Here is a 26,133-nt window from a genome sequence, read left to right as displayed (position 1 = left end):
ATCCTGGAGATCCACTGATAGAGGTTAGGACCTCTATCAGTTTTTGTATTGCCATCTGTATCATTCAATGGCGATAGGGTTGTCCTGGGGCAAAAAACTGAGACAGTGACGCAGTAACCTAAAATACATTACTGTCTGGGTATTCTTGTCTCAATGACACCACTCAATTCATTTACTGTAATGGTATCACAGGGTCAAAGAGTGACTGGAAAATTTCTGCACAGGCTACAGATAACTGTCACGTTTTTATTTATCCAAAACTTAAGAAAATATTGGTTTAAGACTCTAATGCCATCAATGACTGTCATATTTTATATTTACTTTCCGATGTGGGAGCAGCTTATACTATCTTATATTAGAATCTGGAAATACAACAGACAACGGTGTTTATTTAATCCCCTCCTCTATATCTATCAAATGAGACCTAACCTAAAAGCATTTAGTTTACTAGATCACTGCATATGGAAATATTGATTTTTTTTTTAAATACTTGATTTCAACTTTTCTTAATGCCAAGTTTTATTTAGGTGAAGCTGCAATCATATTGCATCCCACCACATAGCAATGCCTACACTGCATTTTACAGAGCTGGTATACTAGTGATAGCAGCAGCAGACCGTCCATGCCTAATGTGTGTTAAAATGGCCTCTTGGGTCTCCATGGGAAGCTTGCGTACATGCTTGTGGTCAACCAGGAGCACAACTGGGACTGATAGACAAAAAGTTGTCACCATATACAAGGAAGTTTTTAAGCAAGGACCCTTATGGTAGGTGGTATGATGGTATGATATTATAGCCGCAGATTTAAAGACATTGGGCCCGATTTATTAAAGCTATCCAAAGCTGGAGAGGATACACTTTCATTAGTGAAGCAGGGTGATCCAGCAAACCTGGAAAGGATCTGGTCCAGGACTGAAACCATTTGCTAGCAAATGACTTTGAAGTAAACCATTCTAGGTTTGTTGGATTACCCAGCTTCACTGATAAAAATGTATTCTCTACAGCCTTGGAGAGCTTTAATTAATCAGGCCCATTGCGTATGACTTTTCAAATGGCATTCTAGTGTATTTAAAGTCAAATATTTTTTTATCAGCTTTCAATTCAGAACCCCTGTGTTCAGACTGGCAGTGAGATTGCTTTCTCATCCATGCATTACCCAAATTAAATATGTATTATTGTCAGATTGAATAATAAATAGGATCCACACACTCAGCACCTATATGTTATCTTGGCACCAAAATTGCCAGCTTTTGTTTATGGCTCGGGCTGTCCCACCCTCCACCACTATTTTGTTTTTTTCCCATTAAGTCTCTGTCTCTGCCCTGATCAAGCATAAAGGGATGGTACAGTTGTAACAAAGTGAATAATGGGGAAGAGAGTTCTCCTACCACTGACTACTCAGTGTCGCCATTAGTTAGAGGTCCAACTTACATTTAGGTTATTAGCCTCTCCTACTGCACATAACATCAAAGACTACTAAACACCCACTGCAGATGTAAAGTGGAACTAAAGTTCCACTTTTAAAAATTTGGGATCAGACATATCATGCACAGCTCAGCTTTGGTTGCTAAATATCTGGCACATTCCAGCTTCTTCTGCTGCTGCTAGCTACTGAAATTCAGTGCATGTGTATGGGAGCTATGTCATCCTGGCACAGCCAAACAAGATAGCCAAAGGTCACCTGAATATGTTAAACTTCCACCTTGCTGCTAATTAATTTATCTTTGGAGACACTGTTATTTTTAATGTAACAATGCTGGTGCTGGGGAGCTTTTTTTCTCAAGTGTCTCTTAGATTATACCAGTAAACCTTTGATTCTCAAAAGAATCGTAAATCCAAGAATGGCAATCACTTGCAATCATAGAGGGTGGACCGCCCTGGAAAAATTTTCATTTTTTAAAATAAATAGTGTGCTGGCACTATGGCGTAGAGCACACTGACTGCTGTCACTGTGGAGTGGAGTAGAGCAAACTGACTGAAAGTGTCACCTGCTGTTTTGTCCTGGCACGTTTTCATGTCACCATGACAAATGTTTCAGTGGCGGTGGCGTGCATGCGTGCTTTATGTGGCGGCGTTCGTGTTGCGGGTGGCGGTTGTGATTTGCGCGCACAGGTTGGGTCTGTGCACATTTACATCCTTCGTTTAGTATATAGGATACTTGATTGTGTCAGTATGCTGCAGAGGAGATTATGAGCAATGACAGCAAGAACCCCAGCATCAATAAGGGAAGACCCCTGTTTTGTCACAGTCACACATTAAACACCAACACTTTCCTTCTGGCAGTTTTTTTTTTTTTTTGCTGGTCTGTCACTAACTACAATGCTTGTTGTAGTTATTGTGGTCACTGTCGGCAATGCTAGAGGTAAGCATTTTGAGGGGAATTATGAGGCTATCTGCGCTGCAGGTTAAAAGACACAATTTCCTAGTCCAGTCCAAATACCATCTCTCAGAACCACAGAAAATCACTTCTGCTGATCCCCTGATCAAGCTGCAGGTTTAGCTTCCCAATCTCCACCTATGTGAAGTCATTACATATGCAGGTGGAGTACTTTAGTTCTGTTTATGTAATTCTAGTGGCAAATGTATCTTGAAGATAGGATTGGAGACAGATGCAGATATACATATACTTCGGCCATCTCACCTGTCCTTCAGATCTCTGCACTCTGTTATGAGGAAATTGTTTTAGCAAATGGCAAGGGCTTTTCTAGTACTGTGGAACACTTGATAACTGTCCCAAGGAAACCATGTGCAACCAGGCTTGGATCGGATTGCCCCTCAGGTGGGTCCCTGCTTAATTAAAAAAAAGTTACTGTGTCCTGGAATGCTTTGTGTTCCAGCACTATTCACTGCTAAAATCATTCTACTAGGTAGAGCGATCAAGGGGTTAATATTACTTCCATCGACCCCAATGCTGGGGGTGAATATTGTACAAACTAATAACAATGCTGGAAGTTAATATGGTGTCCACTGACACCAATTCTGGGGGGGTATCATTGTACTCACTAACACCCCAGCATTGGTGTATGACTAAAATTATGCCCACTGAATCCATTGCTTGGGTTATGTGCCCACTGACACTATATATAATAAATTCCTGGGATTATTTTGGCATCTACCAACAGCAGAATATTTTCAGATATATCAGATCCACAGGGAGCAAAGCTGTGGTTGAATATTGCATCCAATGACAGTAATTCTGGGGTAAATATTGTGTTCTCTGATAACAATGCTGGGGTAACGTTTAAACCCACTGACACCATTTACAGACTTTTAACACCTAATGACAATGTAAATTTGATTTTGCACTTACTAGCTAGCAATATAAGGGCACTGATGCATATGTCTGATCGCTACTCTGCATAATGTTGTATGGTATATATTCCAGACAAAATGTTTTGTTTTCATTACCGCTGTTGGCTAGTAAGGAATCCCTAACAGTTTTAACACTATTTTTCTAAAGAGAGGCTCAAACATATTGTTTGCAATCTGTGTGAAGAAGAGCATCTAGTCACTATTAGTATAGTCTGTACTGGTCTTTTTTTTTATTAGTAAACAGCCTATGACAGCCTTTTCTAACATGAGCATACATTTTGTAACATACACAGTTTAACAATTCTATACAAATTTAAATGAATAAATATCTATACTGCATATTCCAGTGGTGATGGTGTCAAGGTGGGAACTTTGTTCTGAATTTGTTAATAATGTACTTCTTAAACCAATAAAAATTGATCAAAATGTACCTTTGTGCCATCTGATTCACTTTTATTATACTATAATTAAACAAAGTGTCCTTTGGTTCAATCTATTGACCAACAATGATAATCATTAACAAAAATTAAACTGTTCTTTTTGTCATTTTCAGGATTCTGAAGCAATACAGAGCCTAAGGAAGCTGTACACAGTTTGTAATGGGGCTCAAGGGCTATTTCAGGTGACCCAACTCATGAAACGGTCCAACGATTGTAAGCCTGCAAACACGCCAAGGTAGACTCTTTTAGGGCAGGACCTCCACTACACTGTCACTAACCTGCTCTAAATGATGCTAGTCATATTATTGTCCTCTCCCATTCCCTCTATGTTTGTGTATGAGTGTAGATGTCGGCCCTAATCTACTATTTTTGATACGATCAGTGAAGGATTTATATTCTACACTGTTACTACAGCTTGTGATTTTATCAGTGAGAGCCTTTCACATTTCAGTGTATTTTTATATTTCTGTTAGTGGGTGCATGTTAGCATTAGTGTATGTTAGTCTGTGTCTGTTAGTTAATTCACATGTATCAGTGTATGTTTATTAGTGTAAGCTCTAAAAGTGTTCTGTAAAACTAAAAAGAAATACAAAAACTAAAAAACCTATCCAATCTTCAGGAAGAAGCTCCATGGAACCTCTAAACCACTAGAGGTCCCTCGCTCTTTCTGCCTATACATGTGTCATTTGGTGACTGACCATTCGCCTACAATCTGTTGGTAAATGTATATGTATTACAATAGGTCAGTGCACTGAATATGTTTAATTGAATAATGTGTACAAAGTACAAAATGATGGACATAAACAATACATATAAAAGCATACTGTGCACCTAGGACTGTACTCCTGCAAGATGTCATGAATCCTGGTGACTGCCTGACTTGGGCTGGTGTTACTCTGACTGCTGGACTATTTTAAGACCAAATGCTCTATTTTACCTTAAAAATGATGTCTCTGTCTAGTCCTGTAAGCTGCATTGGTTGGGAAGGAGATTTTCAAGAGAGATCCGTAAAAGAGAGTAAAAATGGTTCGTTTTCAGGAAAGTGTTACACTGTGATACACCAATATGTTTGTACAGTGCAAAGGATTAGGGAAAAACACGAACATGCAATATAAAGTCATACAGATGTAGAAAAATGGCACTACTATAACAAAAGTTTGCTGCAGTATATTGGCCCTATGGAGTCTGTGCCTAATGTGCAGTTTTCAGTGATTGAAGTGATTGAAGAAAATTAGTATTGAGTTATGAAGAGTTTACTTATCTCTGGTACTATGTAGCCTTCAGACCCAACATATTCTGCAGTTGTCTGGTCTCCAAACATGTTTTCGCCAGCCATTCCAAAGTCTCCCAGTTTGATGTGACCATCACCATTCAAGAAGAGGTTTTCTGGATATCATGGATAGTAATAATTGGAACATGTTTTGTCAAAACAATGTATTGTCACAACATGAGCTTAAAATGTCACTTTTTACAGGACTTGAGCATTCAGTGGGTCGACTATCTGCTCCCAAACTGTAATATGTATTCACTGTTGGCCTTTATGTTCTGTAGTGACATACCAGCTAGCAGGAAATACCACAGTGTGACGTACGAAAAGCAGGCATTCCCAGATCCAGATGGGTCAAATACCTGCAGCACCTTGGGAGCAGGGTCACTTTAAGGCCCCTAGCATAAAAACAAAATTCTCCACATAGCTTACCTATATCCTTAATATTATAAAAACTGCACTGCTATGGCCAATATAGTTAGATAAATAATAGTTTATTCAATAAGATAAGATAGCAATGTACAACCCGCAATAGCAACAAACAACCTTTAATTTGATAATGGTTCTGCACTTTTCATGTGTTCTCTTTTTCTCTTCCAATGTGCAAAGAAAAAGGAAATCCTGGTACTAAAAAAAATTATATGAATAAAATAAAGTGCAATAAATAAACTAAAATGTTAACTTTTTGATGATTGGGGCCACATGAATGGAGGAACTTGAACGCGTACACTATATCAGCGGCATAGAATCTGTAGAGAGCAAAAAAAGTGGTGACAAGCGGCCTCTGATAAGACATATTGTATAACCTTCTTATATTAGAAAGCATTTTGAACACTGCCAGGGCCTTGGGTATGTGTGCAGCCTGTATTAGGTTTAGGGGTTTCTTCTTAGTTTAATGTTATTTCTCAGCCCCGGAAAACTTACACAAACATATGCAATGTACAGAATGAATGGGAGACTTATCTTGCTGTGTTGATGTCAAAGGGGCTTTGTCATTCCAGGTGTGTATTAAGATCTTCTCCTTGTGCATATTCCATGCCAAACAAACAGGTTCTGTTAGAGAAGAAAGATATAAAGAATCATGGATAGTACAATACATGAATCGGATATATTCTATGCAACAAAACCATCACAGCAATAATCATTTATATCCTATTCAAACATTTCTCAATTTTTTTCTTTAAGGGCCTTAAAATTCTTCTTAGGGAACCACTTTATATTCGGATTTTTTGCCTTGGTTGCCAGTTCTTGCCACCTTACTTTAATACATTAGACAGAATGTTACCTGCCTGATTTCATACAGCTAGCTCTACTACCGGTAAGTGGTGCTGGCCCTGGCACTATGCAGTCACCATACTGTGGAAGGAATTCCATATACGTTCATGTCCTAGGGTCCCTGGTTGTGCCGTACTAAACCTCTATCTAGTATGTTCTGTTCTGGTAAAGCAAGTCATCTGAATCTTGTGATCAGCTGTGTTACATATATGTTATCTTATATAAATTACATTTCATAGATACAGACAAATTACTAAAAACCAAATCAATAAAGGTGACTTACCGTAGTCTGCAGGGTGAAGAGTCTCTGTATGAGGAAGGAACATCCAGATGATCCTCTCAGCAGCCTGCTCTCTATAAGGCTCTGCTCCACTATATATGTTTTAGGAGCCACGATTTTCTTGTTGATGATCCTAATGAGCTGTTCTCCTGTAGCACAGTCAGATGCTAGTACTACCTATATGGGACAAAGACACAGGTAGTAAGTATTGATTTAAAAAAAATACTTAAACATGGAGTTGTTTTACTATAACAAATTATAACCAGAAAAAAAGGTAAAACGTACTTTTACAAAGCCACCCTGGCCTAATATTTTGTGGACAATGAACCTCTCGATGATTGGACAATCTTTATTCACAGAGCTGCTTGAAAAAACTCTGCTTTAGCCTTCTGGGGTAAAAAATAAAGATGATTGTTAGAATATTACACCGGATGATTCTTTAGATAACAGGGAATAAGAAATCTTAGGCTTAGTCTGGAGTAAATTTATTATTATACGTGAATTAATGGAAACCTAAGGCCAAGTTCCATGCATTGTGTGTAGTGCATTACAGTGCCATATATTTAGAATGATATCTTATAATATATTTTGTATGGTATACTGTGGTAGGCTTAGGTATAGTTTTTATATATTGTGTGTGCTGACTTGGTCATTTAATATTGGTAGTGCTAATAAAGTATATTACAATCTCTTCCTATAACTTTATTTTTCAGATATGGCAGCTGCTTTGGTTTTCCTATATATTTCTTTCCTTATATATTTCATATTTACCTAGAAGTCCTACATTTAACACACTCCCTGTACCTGGGTGGCTATGAACACTCCTGTACTAGAACCATGGAGGCAGCCATGGGTGAAAGAATTTAAACACTCTGCCTTTGTTTATCTCCATTACATGGGTGATTGATGGGCTAGTAGTTTAAATCAGAAAAATTAAATAGTTTTTTTTTACAAAATTTCATTTTAAATAAAGGTATTCTCCCTTTCCCCCTCTCTACCTAATTTAGATAAAAAGAAAAGGAAACATTTGTAGTATAAATAAGTAGAAAATAAGACCTTACCTTGTTTGGTGCTGTTCCCTGTGGGAAGGCAGATGTTGTCCTAGTTGTCCTTTCTTTTCGGATCTGTTGTGTCTCCATCTTCTAGGGTGTTCTTTCTTTTCCTGTTCTTCCTCTTGCAGTCACGCAAGCAGAAAAAAATGTCACTTTGCTATTACTGTGACATTACTGAGTGAAGAATAATGGGGAAAATTGGTCTAAATACTTTCTGAGGCTACCTATACTGTACTCAAAAATGTAGACACTGCAACATGAAAAATATCTGCATAAAAACTTTATTAACTGATTTTTTAAAAGGATCAAAGGTTATTACGTTAGGTGCTCATCTTTTACACCCACTTTTGATTTTGCCTAACTACTGCACATACAACATTGACTATAGTGCCAAAGAGTTGAAACGCATCACAAATGCATACCTTCAAACATTTGAAAGTGGCAAAAAAGGACAAAAACAGAGGCAGCGGCACTCTTTTCACATCATGGCAAAGGTTGGGCATGGTCCAGTGGGTGGGGCACATTTATTTTATTATTTAAAAAAACAAAACATTGTTTATAAAATTATTTTTAAAAGGTGGGTTAATGTCAGACTGTCTAATAAAACAGATGTATTCACTTTAATAAACTGCAGCAATTCACCCACAGAATACCCAATCCTTCCTGATAGACATATAAAGTACCTTTATTTTAAAACTGTTATAAACAATGCTTTGTTTGTTTTAATAAATAATAAACTTTGTTAACTGTTTTGCTAAAACTCTTGTAATCATATTAAATCTATAGAACATCTCCAAATACCTTGTTTTGGGGTTTCCTGTAGGGTGTCATTATTAGAAAGAAGCATAGTGGCCATTCAGGGAACTACAATTTTACTCTCTGTGATTATTGGCGCCATCTAGTGGCAGCTGATGAAATGGTACCAACCTGTATTCCACCATTTGTCTCTGACAATGTACAGGAGCTTATGCATATGTGATGATTTTTGGTGGTTTTGCTCCAAACGCTTGTCCCCATTGTTGTTGTATTTTGCACACATTCTCATATTTTCCAAACCACTTCAAAATAGTTTTGTGTTGCTAAAAATGTAAGCATATCTCCGCCATATTGTTTTACACTCCACGTGGTGGCTTTAGCAATCACTGACATCTTTACAGACAACATAGTACTGCACACCGCCATCATAATTCAGTATAATTTTAAACAGAACATGGTCACACACTACTGGAATGTGTACACATATTTTGGGCCCCTCTCTTATTTGACTAAATGAGATTTGTAAATCACAACATTGAAAGCCCTTCTCCAGGCACCGTAAATACTCCAGGACTAAAATAAGCTTTAATATACATAAGTTTGTATGATCATTATTGACCAATCAAATTTGAGAAATTTGTACAAAATACTTTGATATCATATTGTGTATCAGCTGTGTTTAATATTATGAGACTGATTGGTTGAGAAATACCATGAGTAGTATATTAGAAGATGCAGAGTCTCCTTTATCAGTTTTTAAGCGTTTTAAAATTATACAACTTTTATTTCTTTTATTGTTGTGATAAGTAGAGTCTATGGGTTAATAAGCCTTGGATATCATGGTACCAGTTTTATGTTATGCAGTTTGTCACTGTTATCATTGCCTTAGTAAATATGGGACAGATATATTTATTTTGCTAAATAGTGTATTTACCTGGAAATGTAAGATATTACAAGGTCTTCTCATTAAATCTGTGGAAAGATGAGGACCTAAAATCTGGCAAGAAGTGTGCTTGTATGTGGTCTTCTCCTGCGCACCAGCTGGGCTTTCTGAGGATCCTGCGGTGAGGCCCAGTGACATCGCCAATGTCTTCAAAAAGTGTCCATAAGTTATCGTTTCCTTTAATTTTATTTTTGGGTTTTGGTTGCATTTGGTTATAATTCTTTATTTGGAGATGGGGTGGTGGTGAGGTTACAAAGTGGGGGCTATTCCTGACCTGCAGTGAACCTCAGTGTTCTGCCGCAGGCTTAACCACAGTCATGTGAATGGTAACGGTAGGGAAATATTCTTTGCATGCGGCTGTGGCAGATCGTGGCACGGTTCTATAAAGCTACCCGTTTCCTTTTGATTGCAGTTGCTTTTGGAAGAACGGCAACAGGACTGCGACTGAAGCTGCAACCATGTGCAAATGTGCTATCTGTAATGGGGTTTGCCAAGCCACACTGTTTTCCACCACGGGTATGAAAAGGTGGACCTGGCATTTACATGTAACATTCATATGAAAGCGGAACTCCAGCCTTGGTTTGTTTTTATGAACAGATATGCAAACAAGGTACCTCCATGAAGTTGTAAGTAATACTTGATCACGGTTAAAGCGGAAATAAAGTCATAATAATAAAACACACTTACCTTTAATCCCGCAGATCTGTCGGGAGGCTTCTTTGATTGGGTCCTGCGTCATCCCGGTATCCTTCTTCAGGCTGGCAAAAAGATTGGCACGGAGGAAGCACCGGGCTCTGCCATCTTCTTCACTCTTCTATTAGGTTCTTTGTCGTACGTCTACGTCGTACGTCAGGAAAAAAGATTGCTGATTTCTCTGCGCATGCGTGAGATCGGCAATTTTCTTCTCCTATTAAAGAAATGGTTCGATCTCAGGCATGCGCAGTAGGAGCAGCCAAAAGCCTCCCAGGGTGCATGACGTATGTATTCCAGGAGGCTCTGCGCTCACAGGACAAGACAGAAAGGGGAGATGCTGCACCGTTTTTTTTTTTGTTTGTTTTTTTTTAAAAAAGGATTTTGCACTTAAAAAAATAAATAAATATATTTTTTTTTATATATATAAGTGTTGTCTACCATTTTATGTAAAGTAAAAGTATAGGTCCGCTTTAGCTTAATCAAAATGAACAGTTTTATCAGTGATTGGTAAAACTCCAGCTTTACTTCCAGATATGAGAACTGCGGCTGTCAGTCATTACTATACCATGTTATTTCCATTAACCACCATTCTGTATCCCCCTCCTAGTGTGTATTACTTTCCCCCGCTGCTTAGATCAATGTTTCCCAACCAGGGTACCTTAACCAATGAGCAGTTTGCACCTCTCAGTTTAGGTGAGCCCAATGATCTTTTTTGCTATCCGTAAGGGTGACATTCTTCTCACTGGCCAACAATGTAGCAGGCATTCTTCCCACTGATCACCATGCTAATATACAGTGGGCTGTGGAAATAGTCATTATAGCCATGGTTCACTGAGGATCTGAAAGTTATTTTAGGGGGTTCTCCTATGTTAAAAAAAGTATAGAAAAGCTGGCTTAGATTGTAAGCTCTTTTGTCCAGGGTCATTGCAAATAAAATATTAATGTACTCCCTCTGGCCAATCATTGATGATGGTGAAGTGATCATGGTGCAGGAGCATGAAAATGACACTGGCGCAGCGGTGAATGACAGTGCCAATTCTCATATCTGTTCTATCAAACATCAATCCAGTGTTATTCACAACCCAGTGCAGGTGACTTTTGATTCCATATTTTATTAATATTAAAGAGTTCAAATTTCTAGTTTCCTGCTGTCTGGCTCATACTCTGGCTTCGGTACCGAACAGATCAGGTGCAAAGCCTTCACTTGCTGCATGATTATTCTGAGTAGCAACAGACAGGCTGCTGGTATTGTCAGTAATGCAAGCACAGGTTTCCATTCAAGTTGTGTTCGGTCTTATACCATATGTTATTACCAGATATACAGGTGAGGTGGTTAGAAGGCTGATTTATTGAAATGACAGTACTGCGCATGCGCTGTGTACAGACACACCGGAGGTAAGTGCTCACTGCGCTTGTAGCAAGGAAGATTTTGAGGCTTCTCTTTCAGTGACGTCATCGCACTCACCTTGACAGACAAGTCACGCCTTTTTTCCCGATCCGCGGACTGCTATTGGATAGGAGAGTGAGACGTTTGCCTTTCTATTGGAAGTAGCCTCTGCCAATTGGAAAAGGAGACTCTTTGCTCCCGCCTTCGGCCGCGGCGATGTCAGGGAACATGGCGGCTGCTGTGTGTTGAAGCTCCCTGGGAAATTGCGGCGGTGTCTGAAGAGGGGTCGGCGGCCTTTTACGCTATGAGAAAGCCCGGTGTGGCGCAGGTGACTAGGCCCCGGAGGAGGCTGTGGAGGAAGCTGGCAGACGGCGGCGGGCGGCAGTGACTGGAGCAGTCGGTGTTCGTACATAGCAGGGGCACAGCTGGGACCCCCTCCCTTGGGAGGCCACCGAGCCTGGCAGCACGTAGAGGAGGAATGGGGCGGCTCCGTGTGTCTGCCCCCAGTTTGGGGCTCTGCTTCTTCCTGGCTCTGAGCTGTGTCCAGGCGGCTCCACTTCCTGAAACAGGTGCAGGTAAGAGACTGGCACTGAGCCTTCCCTATGCCATGGCAGTGCCCAGTGCTGCCAACCCCGGCACATACACTGCTGCTTCATGGCAGCTCTGCCCTATACAGCTTTATTTCCTGGCACACATTGTGTGGTGATGTATGGATGGAGGGCCACTATGGAGCCATGGAGAAATCCACTGACCGGTGTTCATTTTTTACTCTTACCCAAACATACAAATATACGAATAGAAATCCCTACAACGTGTTCATGCCATCTTGGCCCGCTGCGGCATACTACCACATGGGTATTTATAAGTAGGGTTACCTAAAACACCACAAATCACACAAACCGTGTTTTTGGCATTGCCACACATTTCCCTGCAATGCAGGAGGCTGGGATTGGCATTAAGATGCCATTTACAATGCCATGGCGCTGAATAACGCATTATGCATGGAGGTAATGTGGAAGGTATTGCGTTGTACTGGTCCTTACACAATTATTTGTCCCCATTGGAAGGTTTTCATCTCTTCCCGTTTTGATGGCAGATGATCTGTAGGAATTTTCCTCTTTCAGTCTCAGGAATATTAGTCATCAGTGGAAATAGGATGGGACATTTGTGGGTGTGTAATCCTTCATCCGATTATCCAAAACTAAAATAAAAGTAAATGCTAAAGCTTCCTGACCCCCTTACTGGCATCTAAGGCAAGTTTGGGGTTCATGCCAGTGACTTCAGGTGAGGTGCTGTGCAAGTGGTGGTGGTCGCAATCAAAAACAACACAAAAGCAACCCAAACGCGTTATGATTTTTATCTTTGCAACTTCAATGGCGCAGAATTAAACCCTGCAATACTCGCCTGTCGCACGATGCCGCCGCCTTCTTTTAATCTTCAACCATCTTGATTGGCTGTGGTGATGTAATGCGCAGGGGAAGTTGGCATGGCCGGGTATCATGTCAACCATCGCATGCGCAGCTCAGCGTTTTTGTCCCAGTGATCGGGCAGCTTTGCATGATTATAGCAGAAGGAACATCGCCTGTCTTAATATTGCCCCCTGCCTGATCCAACATTTAATGTGGAACTTCCACTTTAGTGTTCTCCCCAGCCCCTCAGCTGTTTTTTGGTGATTATTGAAAAGTTAGGTCGCTGAACGGGAGAATACTGTGCTTTAAACTTCACACTTGCATGACTGCATAGATTTGTCATGGGGACAGGCAGCCCATTTGTGCATTTTTGTTGCACACAATCTCTCTGCAATGCATGGTACAGGCTGGCAGGGTACGTTGGGGTCCCACCTGGCACCATACCAATGCTTGCCGTGCAGTCATGTACCACACGAGTATGTACAGCGTCCTAGGCAGCTGGCTTTATGAATAGGGAGAAGTTAGGTTGTTGCCCATGGCAACAAATTCAATTCCATTTATTCCATATAAGATAAATCCAGTCGCTGACTAACTCCCTTTTCGTGATTTTCTTTCCTCTTTCACCTTTTGCATTTGGATAGTTTGTATTGTGCTGTTGTCAAGTCATGAGTATCAGTCTTTGTTTGTTGTTCTTCTTTTGTTTATTAGAACATCAGCGTTTACTATTGTAGTTGTTGATCTGTGCTACTTGTTTTCATTGTTTGGTAGATATTACATGCAAAGGCCATTACCAGCATAATACTTTGTGTGGAATTTGAGTGGGTGGGTCCAGTCTAAGGACTCTGAGATTTTTTAATGTAATTCTAATGATTAATCTACTTGCTGGTTGGGCAAACTTCTACAACATATTACTCAGCTCTATTCAATAAATAGGGGTTGCAAATGACAGAGGAATACAGACCATGACACAGGAGGAGGAGAGGACCCTGCCCCGAGGAGCTTACAATCTAGGAGGAACAGAATATTTATTATGTTTGTATTGCATTCTGTCTCCATTGGGGAAACATTCTGATTTCATGTCAGGAGAGTAAAGTAAAGGAAAATCTAGTGGGTAAAAAAAGTTAGTTTCTGTTTGTGTCAAGCTCCTGTTGTATTGGAATTGGTCTTTAACCTATCAATACCATTTTATTCCTTACAGCTGTGATGTCATAATACCTGTGATGTCATAATACCTGCGCCCTGTAAGCATTGCTGGTTTAAAGAAAGAGCTCACCTGACAGGCTTGTATCACCCGGCACGGCTTACTACCCAACCTCCATATCTGCTGTCACATGACCACTGCAAACAATGCCAGAAATATTATTTAACATAATTTAATATTATATAACAAGCAACTTATGTTTATACATTTCCTAAATGGTTGCAACTTGTATTTGCATGTATACGAGTTCCAAGATTAAGTATTTCTTGGAGGATAAAATATATATGGGTTTATATACATTTAATACCAGATAGAACCAGGCAAACAGCGTTTTCAAAAGTAGGTCAGCAATGAAAGTCAACATGTTCCTTTTTATTGCAAGTTTAAAGCAGAAGCTGCTTTTGTTTGGCTGATATTTCATAAACATGATTGCTTCCTACACTTTATTAATTAATGGGGGTTTAGGTTTGTGATGGGTTTTATACTGTACAGGGAGACAATGACATTACAATTTTGTTTGTGGTAGTAGAATAAGGAAATGTTGGACATTTTGTCATCAGGAAGATGAACCCTGTTCTTGTTCTGGGGATCATTGTGCTGCTCATGTGTTGAGGTAAACATACAGGATCCCAGGCATTTCTGTAATGCATCAGTCTTCTGTCTATAATAGAATTGATTATAGAGCTGAGAGAACTAACTAAAGAAAAAATATATACAGTTGCCCTTTAAGTTATTGTAAGTAAAACCATACTCCCCCCCCCCCCCTTTTTTATATGGTTTGCAAACTATATATATATATATCTTTATGGAAGACGAGTCCTTTAGTAAAAAGCTGCAGTGTGCTGGCATTATTGGTGTTCTGATTTTACTTCCTGCTTGTATTTGCTATTTAAAGAGAAGCTGAACATGGAAGCTGTACACAGAAAATTTAGGGCAAAGGCCTAGTTACCAGTTTACATGTATTCCATGATATTTTCTCTATACCCAACCAACTGTTTCTTTTTCTTCACAGCATCCCTTGGTAGAGGCAGAGATTTGTTGTCTAACCAGGGTTGTTCCTCCAAAGATTGCAAGGGATTTATTGAGCAGTGAACAGTTTGTGCCTCTAAGGTCAGTTTAGGTGACACCAATGATCTTATTTTGCCTATCTATAGGGTGACATTCTTCCCATTGGTCAGAAATGTAAGAGACATTCTTCCACACGAATGTACCCTGATTTGTGGATATAGTAATTATAGCAGGGGGTTCCCTGAAGACCTGAAGTTATTTCAAAGGTTTCCCCCATGTTAAAAAGGTTGTTCAATATAACATAATTAAATTTCACCTTTTGCACTCGGGCCCCCTGAAATTAAACATACTGAATAATAATTTTAAATATGTGCAGTGCTGAACCCAGAATGTTTTTTTAAGCTGAAATTGTAGGCAGGTGGAAGCCCCTGAATTGTGACCCAACTCATCAGTAGCCACCCAAAAACAGCCGGGTGGTTGCTGAAAAGTGCCGGGGGCTGGGGAGAAGGCTGACTTGGCATGGTCAGGGCCTCTGCTTTTTTCCCTTTGGGGGATATTTTAGGCTAAAGCATTTATCTAGCCTTAATAAATGTTTTCTTTGGTTTTTGTATACATATTGGCAATATATGAATTAATGTGAAGTTTAGTTGGTTATAGTATACAGGCAAACACTTACTGTACTGATTTAATGAGCACACATCTAAAACAGAATAATTTTGACTTAGTTGCTATCTGAAGCAAAGGATTTACAAAAGATTTGGAATGTATTTCCCACAATCATGACTGTCCTTAAGGGCCACAAACAAGCCAGGGTTTTTGTAAGTCATATTCTCACTATTTTTAACCCGCACCTTAATAAATGTGTTGCTGTCTGAGAAATACTACAAGTGTGTGCAAATGCTGGCCCTCCAATGAACAAGCACGGCCCTATGGGTGGCTCCATAACGTGGCCAAAATACAGCAGGTTGTTTGGAATATAGTTACATTAGAAAGGTAAATATTTAAAGGAAAACAAATCCTATTCCTAGCACCTCTGGTTATAAGCTAACTTCCAAAGACATCCCTGGAGATTGGTGTTTTCACGCTTTACTCCTAGTTGGCTGCTTGGAAAACAATTTTTTCATTAAACGCTGCATTCCTGATCACACTTTTTACATTTTAATGCTTTCAGTTATAATTTATCTTGCATTTCAGCAGTGCAAACACCAAGATAAATAAAAAGACCGGAGGCAGGGAATGAGTTTTCCAAGGTGTTTTTGGAAGGTTGATTTCTCACCTTTTGTTCCATTGTTAAAACCTGTTACCATAACAAGTCAATGCACTGTATATGTCCATTGCTATTTCCTTTGAATGGCACCCCAGCACTATAGCACACAACTATGTACATTCATTGTGGCATGCTATGCTGGTAAAAGTTACACATGTATAATTCAAATGAATGGCTACATTTACAGCACAAAGAGCTGGAGTCTCTTTTTAAATTTTGTTAAATGATGATAAAAACATTTCACAGAATTTGGTGGTGTTTCGGCTGTTTGTGGCAATGTTTAGGAATATGCAATTTTTTGGTCTTAACATCTGAAAATAAAGCAGCAGTTTCCAGTTGCTGAGCAGATACAGCACTGATTTCTAAAAACCTGTCATGAAAGAAACCTTTAGCTTTTGCTAACCGCCTGAAAATGTTAATTGTCTGACTTACCCTCTTCAGTATCTTAAACAAAACCCACACTGACAGAAATATCAGGTAGTGTCCTGATGGTGCTGTAGTTTTATTCCATGTCAGTGACTGGGAAAGAATTGAAACCTGGGGATTAGAATTACTTAATTCATTTAGATTTTTTTTTGGCAATATTTACTTCATCGTTTTCTTTGAGTACAGGTGTATGCTATGCAAAGTACACACATTGCAGTGCCGTTTTGTTCGGGTACATTCCCAAGAAGCGGGTCAGGGGTATTTGCCGTTTGCCAGGATACATTGAGGTCTTCGTTGGGTCAATGTAATGTTCATAGAACTTTGCTTTGGTGTGCAGCTGATCTTGCTGTTCGATTTTAGTCTTTTGCTTTTTTGCCCTTCCACCCTACTGCATTTCAACAGTTGATTTTTAATTGACTGTGACAAATACCTTTTTATAGTTTCATCTGTCAGCCTTTGTCATGTAGAATGTTATTGCCTGTTTTTTATTTCTGTACTTCTCATTACGCTGAAGGTGGACTTTGAACAGGTGCCATTAAACAAGTTCTTAGAAAGATGTCTACATTTCTACTGGAAACGTTAAATAAAAATGCACTTTTTCTGAATTGATCAGCCCGTATACATTTACACTTCAAGTGAGCTTGGGCTTTACAATAGATGTATATGATTGAAAATGATTTTAATTGTGGCTGATGTCTGACAAAGCCCTGACAATCTTGTCATTCCTGATCCCTATGTGAGGCTGTTGTGCTGCAATAAAGAGGAAGTTACATTGTAAAAGGCATTGTCATTCTTAACTTGTTAAAGGGAACGTATCAGAATAGAAATACGGGATATTCCTTTCCTGGGCTGTTATCTTTAACCTAGCTTTAACACTGAGTGAGTCACTCATGAAGTCAGAATAGTCCTAGTTTCCAGTATTGTTGATGTGCACTTTTGTGTATTTGGTATTTAATAAAGCTCCCTAAGACTGGAAAAGATTAGACTATCATGAGAGAACCTGGCAATCCTGGAATGGATTCCTTACAAATGATTTGATGATAGTTGGAAAATATTTTCACTCACGATCCAGTTCTCTCATGATAGTCTTCTCCAGTTTAAAGAACTTTAATAAATCTGGTGAGTCATCTGTGTGAGAATTACAATTTTATAGATATATATTCAGAAACTACTTCAGTGGTAAACTGTAAATGGAATCACTGTGGGATTGGTCCTCTATTGTGAAATAGATATATATTCCGTTTTAAAGTTTGTTTTAGATAGGGATAGAGTTGAAGTGTCTTGCCTTCACAAGAAGTAAATCCCCCCAAAGTGAGGATTGCCACTGAAACAAGTGTTATTTTCTTTTCGCCTCCTGTTCAGTGACAACTGGAAATACAAATTTTTGTGTTTTCCTTCATTTTCTATTCAGGAGAATTATCTCCACCTGGACAATTATGTCCATTTGTCCTGGTGACAATTGCTTTTGGAATAGAATATCTCCTCAGTTGTTAACCCAATCACTAAAGTCATATATTATCTTTAAAATGTTGATGTATTTCCTTTTTAGTCTTTAGTTTGAAACACCTGATAATCCTGTAATAAAGGTTCTGCTGTAGGCACATCCCTTGACAACTATGTCCTTTCCCCCCCCAAATAGCTTTCCCATATGGTTACCCAGAGAAAACAAATTGCAGTTTTACACAAAGTGCGTCAGAAATCTGTCATCTGGTTAGGTATCTTTCTCAGTAGGTTCCATTACAATAACCGATGCAAAAAAGTGTTCCTGTTCTCTTCATTTCTATTGCTGCAGTGCAGTGTTGCGCAGTTACATTCTTCAGATGTGTTTAAGTGTCATTTAAAATAAATGGCATCGCAATGAATTGCATGATCTTTTTACCGTGCGTCACTTCAACACAACAGTGTGAGTGGGTTCACATCTACGCTAATCTTTATATAAAAAACAAAGTGTTATAATTTGCAATGACAAGTTGTATTGCCCTTTTATAATAATGTATGCTATTTGCTGTCTCTTATATAGGATGATATTGGTTCAAGCATTTTTTATTATAGGATTGTGCTTACATTGCAAGCAGTGACATACTTGATAGGAATGAAATCAATCATTGCACAGAAGAGGAAACAAATGACATGATACAAAAAAGGCATCAGCAGATTGTAAATAAATAAATATTTCACACAACATCGAAGTGTGTGTACACTCACTAGACCGGTATGTCTGTTATAATATAAATATATAATAAACCAATCCCATAGCAGCAATCTATACATACATGGTAACTTTGTCCAAACGACTTTCTGAAGTTGGAACTGAGCATCAAGATGAGGAAGATGGGTCATATGATTGACTTAAAAGGTAGCATGGTTCCCGGTACCAGACGAGTTAGTTTGAGTATTTCAGAAACTGTCACAAGTCAGAGGAGAATGGCAGTACTAGTTCAAGGTGATGGAAAAGAAACAGTATTTCAAATAACCATTTATTACAGATGAGGTATGCAAAGGTAAAGCAACTCTGAATGCATAGCATGGTGGCTCGGGTTAGCACTCCGGCCTTTGCAGCGCTGGGTCCCAGGTGTGAATCTCCACCAGGGCACTATCTGCATGGAGTTTGCAGGTTCTCCCTGTGTGTGCGTGGGTTTCCTCTGGGTACTCCAGTTTCCTCCCACATCCCAAAAACATGCATTTGGGTTAAATAGCTCCCCCCCAAAATTGACCTTAGACTGTATTAAAGACAAATCACTATGGTAGGGACATTACATTGTGAGCCCCTTTGAACGACAGCTATTGACATATCTATGGACTTTGTACAGTGCTGCATAATATGATGGCGCTAAATAAATACTATATAATAATAATAGCACTTCAAAGCTTGAAGCAGATGGGCTACAGCAGTAGGAGACTACATCGGGTGCTGCTTCTGTCAGAAATAAAAAAATGGGCACGTAAGGCTACGTTTCGCACAGACTTGCCAAAGTTGAACAATATTGGAAAAACGTTGCCTAGTCTCATGAATCTTAATTTCTGCTGTGACCTTCAGATGGTAGGGTCAGAAATTGTCATCCGGAATATGGCATGGAGTCATGTGAGCCAAGGCAGGATGAATCCATGCTTTCAATGCTTCAGGCTGGTGCTGTTGTAATGGGCTGGGGATATTTTCTTGGCACACTTGGTCCCTATAGTATCAGTTGATCATCATTTTAAATACCACAGCTTATTGTTGCTGACTATTTCCATCTCTTTATGGCAGCAGGGTACCCAAAAAAGTATGCAAAACATAATATATTTACCCACCTCCATTTCATATTTTAAAATATAAAGGAAACAAAATAAAATAAAAAATGAAGGGGGTGGACAGTCAGAACAAGAGGGAAAAGAGAGGGGGTTGGTCTTCATTATGGAACAATCGGAGCCCCACCTCTATTTAAAATTCTGCTAAGTGATGTCATCATTGCATCTCAGGTACATGAAAGCTATAGTAGTTTGGGTTTTCAAAAAGGAAGGGATTATGATTTTTTTTAAAGTTGAATGTACCTTTTTGGAAACTTTCCTTTTACTTAGTACAGTATACAGTTCTGTCTCTACTGTATAATGAACACAAGAGTTTTATTAGAGTTCTAAATTCTACCCAACAGTTTTTCACATAAGGAAGAACAAAAAAACTTAAAATATGTTACCATCACTCCTCTGTAACACACTTATTTTTTGTGGTCATTTTTTTGTTTGTTTATTTTCAAAGCAGTTCTGTGCTTTAAAAAACAAACATAAAAGTGTATGTTACTTATTTCAGCAGTAGAGTGTAAAGACATGGCATCATATAACCGGACATCTTGTTGTGGTGGCTGGATATGTGTTCCCTGTCCAAGCCTAGGGGCACTGATGTTCAGTGGGCTGCCCAAATATAAAAGGTGGATGGTCACATGAGGGGCAGATAAAGAGAGATTAGTCTCATTTTCTGCAGACGGAACATTTGGTCTTTCCATTTGGCAGAGGTTACATAACCAGGGCAGCAGTTTCTTTAGGTAAGATAATTGTCAAACTATTTCTTCTACATATATAGGTTATGTGTGCTAGAATGGGTAAAATAAGTCAGAGAATTAGACTATAATTATGATTACCAATATAATAAGCAGATTTTCCATTTTTTTTTTTTTTAGTAGCAGTTTGTTGTAACGGGTAGTCAGAAATCTGAATGTATTTGGAGTTTTCTAAAACACTTAAAGAACTTTTCTATCATCTTCATCCTTCACACCGTTCTCAATTTCTGAGCTGAAAAGAGCATGTGTATATTGAATGCCAGGTTACCTAATATGTAGGTGCCTGATCCAGATCAGTTTCGTTTCAGCTTTCAGAGTCTAGCAATGAGGTCAGGTACCCATGGATTTTCCATCTTTACCCACTATGCAGTGCAGACAGAAAACTTGATGTATTAGAACCTTAGGTTGTTTTGGTCTTCATGGGCAAGTACATTTATCATATTGCAGCAGTCTCCTGCTGTAGTACAGCTTTTGTTAAAATAGGATTCCATAATGTGGTTACACTAATGGTGGATTTCAAGTGATGTCGAGTGCTAATAAAGATGGAAGACATTCACGTTGATGGCATAGGGTAGACTTTAATCATTTCTTTGTCACAAGATATGCTGGGTGTGTTGTAAGTAAATAGGTTGGGTGACTCACTTTTTTTTATTGTGCTACGTGTTTTGTTTTTTACTGAATCATCCATTCATACAGTGATCTGCTGTCACTGCTTATAGTCAGAATGTTCAGTACATCTCTTTTCCTCCCTCTTGTTTTTGCTCAAGTCTTTTCAATTCCCCGTGCCAGTTATAAGGTTTTTTAATTGGAGGGTACCAAAGATAAGGCAGATCTTTAATTTTAGCAGACAATTCTATATCTTTGTATAATAGATATAGTTCTAATTTAATAATCAACACAATATATACAGTGTACAATACTACCTTTAAGAAAGGCTGTGTTTTGGTGGGACAGTGTGCGCCGGGGTTGCAGACAGTGTACATGTATCACCTGGGTTTCTTTTCCTACACATGGTAAGTCCTATGAAGGGTTCTAGAGCCCGAACACTTTGTAAAGCTTTGGGTGAATTATAGCGTAACTAAAGTGCCACTTTTAAAAATTGTCTATCAGTTATGCTTTAAAGTTCCCAGTCCTAAGTCCATGCTTTACTCGTTAGTCAGACATTCCTAGTTAGCCATTTATCCATACTGATGTGCGTTATCTTGTATCATGCCACTTTTATAGACTTTATTTTGCTTCATTACAAATTTTACATTCAGCCTTTGCTGATGGTGATAACATTGTATTCTGCACTTTACAGTCATGCCATTGTTTATTAAATGAGCTTTCAATCCAGCTCATATGTCATTGACTTGGATACGTACAGATGTGCAATAATTATCGCTGGAAACGAACAACTAATGATCAAGCGTCCTAAAATCGTTAACAAAAAAAAAAATGAACAACGACGAGAATGCCGCTGGAAACGAACGACCGCCCTAGCCTCAGGCTGCGTACACACGCTAGATTTTTGTCATTGGGAGCGATTTTTCACTATCATTTCACATGACAAAAGACTGAAAGATGAATGAACCAGTTATGTCTGTGTTCTTTGAAAAGAAGAGACCGAGCAAGCAAGCGGCACCCTGCTGTGTTCTCCTCCCTTCACTTCATTGCTGTCGACCATCTTCTGTTCATGGATCCGCCAGGACGTACCCATGAACGACGACGGACAGCCGCTGTACACGTCGGGTTTTCTTCCAAAACAAGACCTGAGGCTCGGTTTGGTCGAGAATAATCTGAGTTGTGTACATAACTTTAGTCTAATTTAAGGCCTGATTGTGGTGGATGAGTTTGGTGAAAAACAATGAGTGTCCAGCAGAAACTCATACAAACTCAATGCATAAGGTGTCTCTACCAGGACCTGGCACTCTAGTCCTGAAAGGCCAGAGTTATAGTTGCTGAACCATCCTGTTGTGCATTTATCAAAGTTATTTGTTTAGTTCTTGTCAAATGGTAACTGGGATGTTTCCAGGTAGCTCCCAGTATTTTACACATAATAATTGAACTGATATATAGGACTTGTATGATTTGTTCATTTTACGTTCTACTATGGGATTTAGGAGAAAATAATTGGTATTTGAGAAGTCTTGGATTGCTTGTCAGTGTATGCTGTATGGTGTGTTCCCCTTCATGTTTAGACAAACAAGGTACATTAGTGATTTCTCACATTTTTTTAATAAGTCACCCCCAAATGTCTTTGCTAAACCCTGTGTTCAGCTATTATGGATGCTGCACTCTGACCTAGCAGGTTTAACTATTTGCTTAAAAAACACATTGAGAATATCAGGCTAGGCAACACAAGTGTCTCCTAATACAGTTCTACCATAGTAAAGATTCTGAACTTGATCCTGGTCAGATGCATTATTTATCTTTCTGTACATTAGAAAGGAGTGTCCTTGTATCTGTGCTAGACCAGCAGACATCAGATGTCTGCGTTTTTGAAAGGCTTAGCCTGTTTAGCCCTCGTACAATGTCAGGTCATACGGTTTGGGAAAACAATTACTCTAGGTAACTGACTCTAATCCTGTCTGGATCCTTCTTCGCAGATTGAACTCGGGTGAGTTGATGCAATGGCAAGATTTGTTTAAAATGAAGAAAACTGTTATTTAAACCATTTGCATGACTCAATCCCAGGTCAGTTTCAGTAATGTCCATCAAACATCAAAAGTCATGTGTATGGAAGAATTTATTAATGAAGCCTGTGCATTTTTTTCCCTTGGAAAGAACATGCCCGATATAGTGTAAAATGAACTCTTTCACTAGCTGGGTGGCTGCTGTTAAATCTACTTCTGCAACAGTGTGTGTATTCCTGTAAACCCGGTGACACCTCTGTACTGCATCCCTGCTATGTACAACATTGCAAATCCTGCTTACTGAAAACTCTGATCATGTAACTTCCATGTACACAATGCCTACTGTACAAGTGTGTGGTATGATGCCTTACTGGGCCTGCTGTAGTTTGATAATAAAATACAGAATACTTCATTAATTGGTCATCAGTAGTACACCTCATCTCAATGTCCTAGGAATTTTTTGCATACTTTTATCTGTTAAATAATGAATACTTTTCTTACCCTGTGAAAAAACGACTCTCTTATACATCAAATATGTGTAAAAACACTATAATGCAACATGTACACTGAAAAGACGTGTCCTTTACCCACAAAGCTTTGTAAAGACCTGTTTTTGAGAAAAAATAGAATGCTTGCAGCCAAGGTGATTGAAAGTTGCAAGGATCTAGATCAGGGATTCATAGAACCCTAAGGCTCCTCCAGAGGTTCTTATGGGTTCCTTTAGCAATTTGTGCCTCTCAGGTCAGTTTTATTGACACCAATGATCTTTTTGGCTATCTATAAGGGTGATATTCTTCCCACTGGACAGCAATGTAATAGGAATTCTTTCTACTACACCAAGGTACTGTGATGGATATGGTAGTTATAGCTGGGGATTCCTAAAGACCTGAATGCTATTTCAAGGGTTCTTCAATGTTGAAAAGGTCAAACGCTGATCTGGATTATTGAATAGTATAAATATTTGCAGAATAGTCATGTATGAGGGTGGCGTGTGGGACCTGTGTTCACAGCCTGGCACCATGTAGCATGATCAGCATTTGCCAGAAAACAACAGAATTGGCAGGTTCAGCATTGTGCTGCTTACAAATAGGAGCAGGTTCACACAGAGCACAAGAGCTAGATGTGAAATTGTCTGGAGATGCCGTAGTAAATGTTTTGCCACCTGTAACATCATCTAGCATGACTGACATGACAATAGGACTTTGGGGGGTTGAGGGGCATATAATTGCAGGGCTGCACAGACCTCCATCTGCTAGTAAATCATACCCAGCCTGCTGTTGGGTACCACGATGAAACCCATTGTCAAACCTTATGCTGGTGCGTTTCTTCTAATGCTCCTCTCCAGGAGATCTCTGATGCCCAGCTACCAAAATATGTCATCCACCATGTCATCAGAAGCATGCTCAAATGTTGGGAGTGCATAAAAGCACGTGGAAACAAGACCATATGACCTCTATCGTTTTATGATTTTAGATGTATAAATATATATTTTTTTTTTTGTTCTCCGTGAGATACTCAATGTATATGAGATTTTCGTGTGTGTGTATACACTATTTTACACTTATACTCTATATTTACGCAAATGTGGTTGATGTTCAAATTTTATTAGTACAGTTAACCTTTACCATTAATTGTGCTGCAGTTCAGTATTGGTGCCAACTGCAATACCAAATCAAGCAATATGTACACTTATTGCCGCAATTAGTTTACTGCATGTTTTGCTGCATGTTCTTGTAGGACTATACCATGACAGGCAGATATTTCTGACCAGTTTTACCTTGCTATACTTGTTTTTAACTGACATAATATCAGAGTGATTTACTATTCTAAAAGCTTCTGTCAAACTAACATTGTGTTTGTTTTTGCTTCTCTTTCAGAAGTTGTGAGCAGTCAAATTCCTTTGTTACTGGTGTTGCTTTCCGTCTGCAGTTTCATTGCGTTGGTTGTACTGCTGGTTGGCTGTATTTCCTGCTGCAAGGAGAATGAAATTGATTTCAAGGTAAGCTTGTAAACCTTTTTGTTTTTAATCAAGGTCACTTTAAACTTTAGCAAAGGTCAAATAAAAAAAAAAAATAAAACCTGCCATTTTACAGGTGTTTATGGTAAGCAAACATTGCAAAACATGAAGGTGAGTACCACTGACCTTGTTCAGTCCATTTATGACAAAATGGGAGGGCAGTTTTGCTCATAGCTGTAGGCAGGGTGATCAAAATCTAAGCATGAATATCTGGTTTAGCAAGGTATACCAGCACAACTTCCTATGATTAACTGATTGAGGAAGCTCTTTTGTAGACATTGTTAACCAACCAGTATGATGTATCAAATATATTTCTCCATACAGGAATAAATAACTAATTGCATATTGCAATTTTTTGCTGTATTCTTAAAAATGAAATTGTATTAAGCAAATTTATTGGACACTTTGGAGACCTAGATTTAGGCAGCTGTATCCTTCAAACACTGTCAGTGATGAATGACATTTGAGCGTACCTAAACTCAGAATTTTTACTTTACATAACAGGGTAGATAACCCTTTTATTTATAGTAACATTTTTTTTTTATTTTATTTTTTTTTTTAATGCAACACCACAAAAAAAAAGCGTGCAGCACCACCCCCTTCATTCTAGATCGCCTAGCCTAGGTGATCGAGAATAAATGGGAGCACAGAGCCTCCCGGGATACCTACATCAAGCATCTCGGGCTTCCGCTTTACGATAGACATTCTCCAGCTACTCCTTTTGTCTTTATTTACTCCATAAGGCTTAGTCT

General features: G+C 38.9%; 1 protein-coding gene across 1 annotated transcript in view; it reads left to right on the top strand.

Annotated features, from left to right (window-relative positions):
* Positions 1 to 11,608: 11,608 nt before the first annotated feature.
* LMTK2 (lemur tyrosine kinase 2) overlaps positions 11,609 to 26,133 on the top strand; it is a gene marked incomplete in the record, with an annotated part of 51,969 nt that continues 37,444 nt past the window's right edge. The window contains 2 exon segments of the mRNA XM_072417838.1: positions 11,609 to 11,979; positions 25,242 to 25,363. Coding sequence (XP_072273939.1) covers positions 11,883 to 11,979; positions 25,242 to 25,363 — 219 coding nt within the window.

This window comes from Pyxicephalus adspersus, chromosome 7 (assembly GCF_032062135.1).
Source record: "Pyxicephalus adspersus chromosome 7, UCB_Pads_2.0, whole genome shotgun sequence".
In the NCBI taxonomy this organism is placed as follows: domain Eukaryota; kingdom Metazoa; phylum Chordata; class Amphibia; order Anura; family Pyxicephalidae; genus Pyxicephalus; species Pyxicephalus adspersus.
The sequence above is the reverse complement of the archived record's forward strand: the minus strand, read 5'-3'. Positions and strand labels throughout refer to the sequence as shown.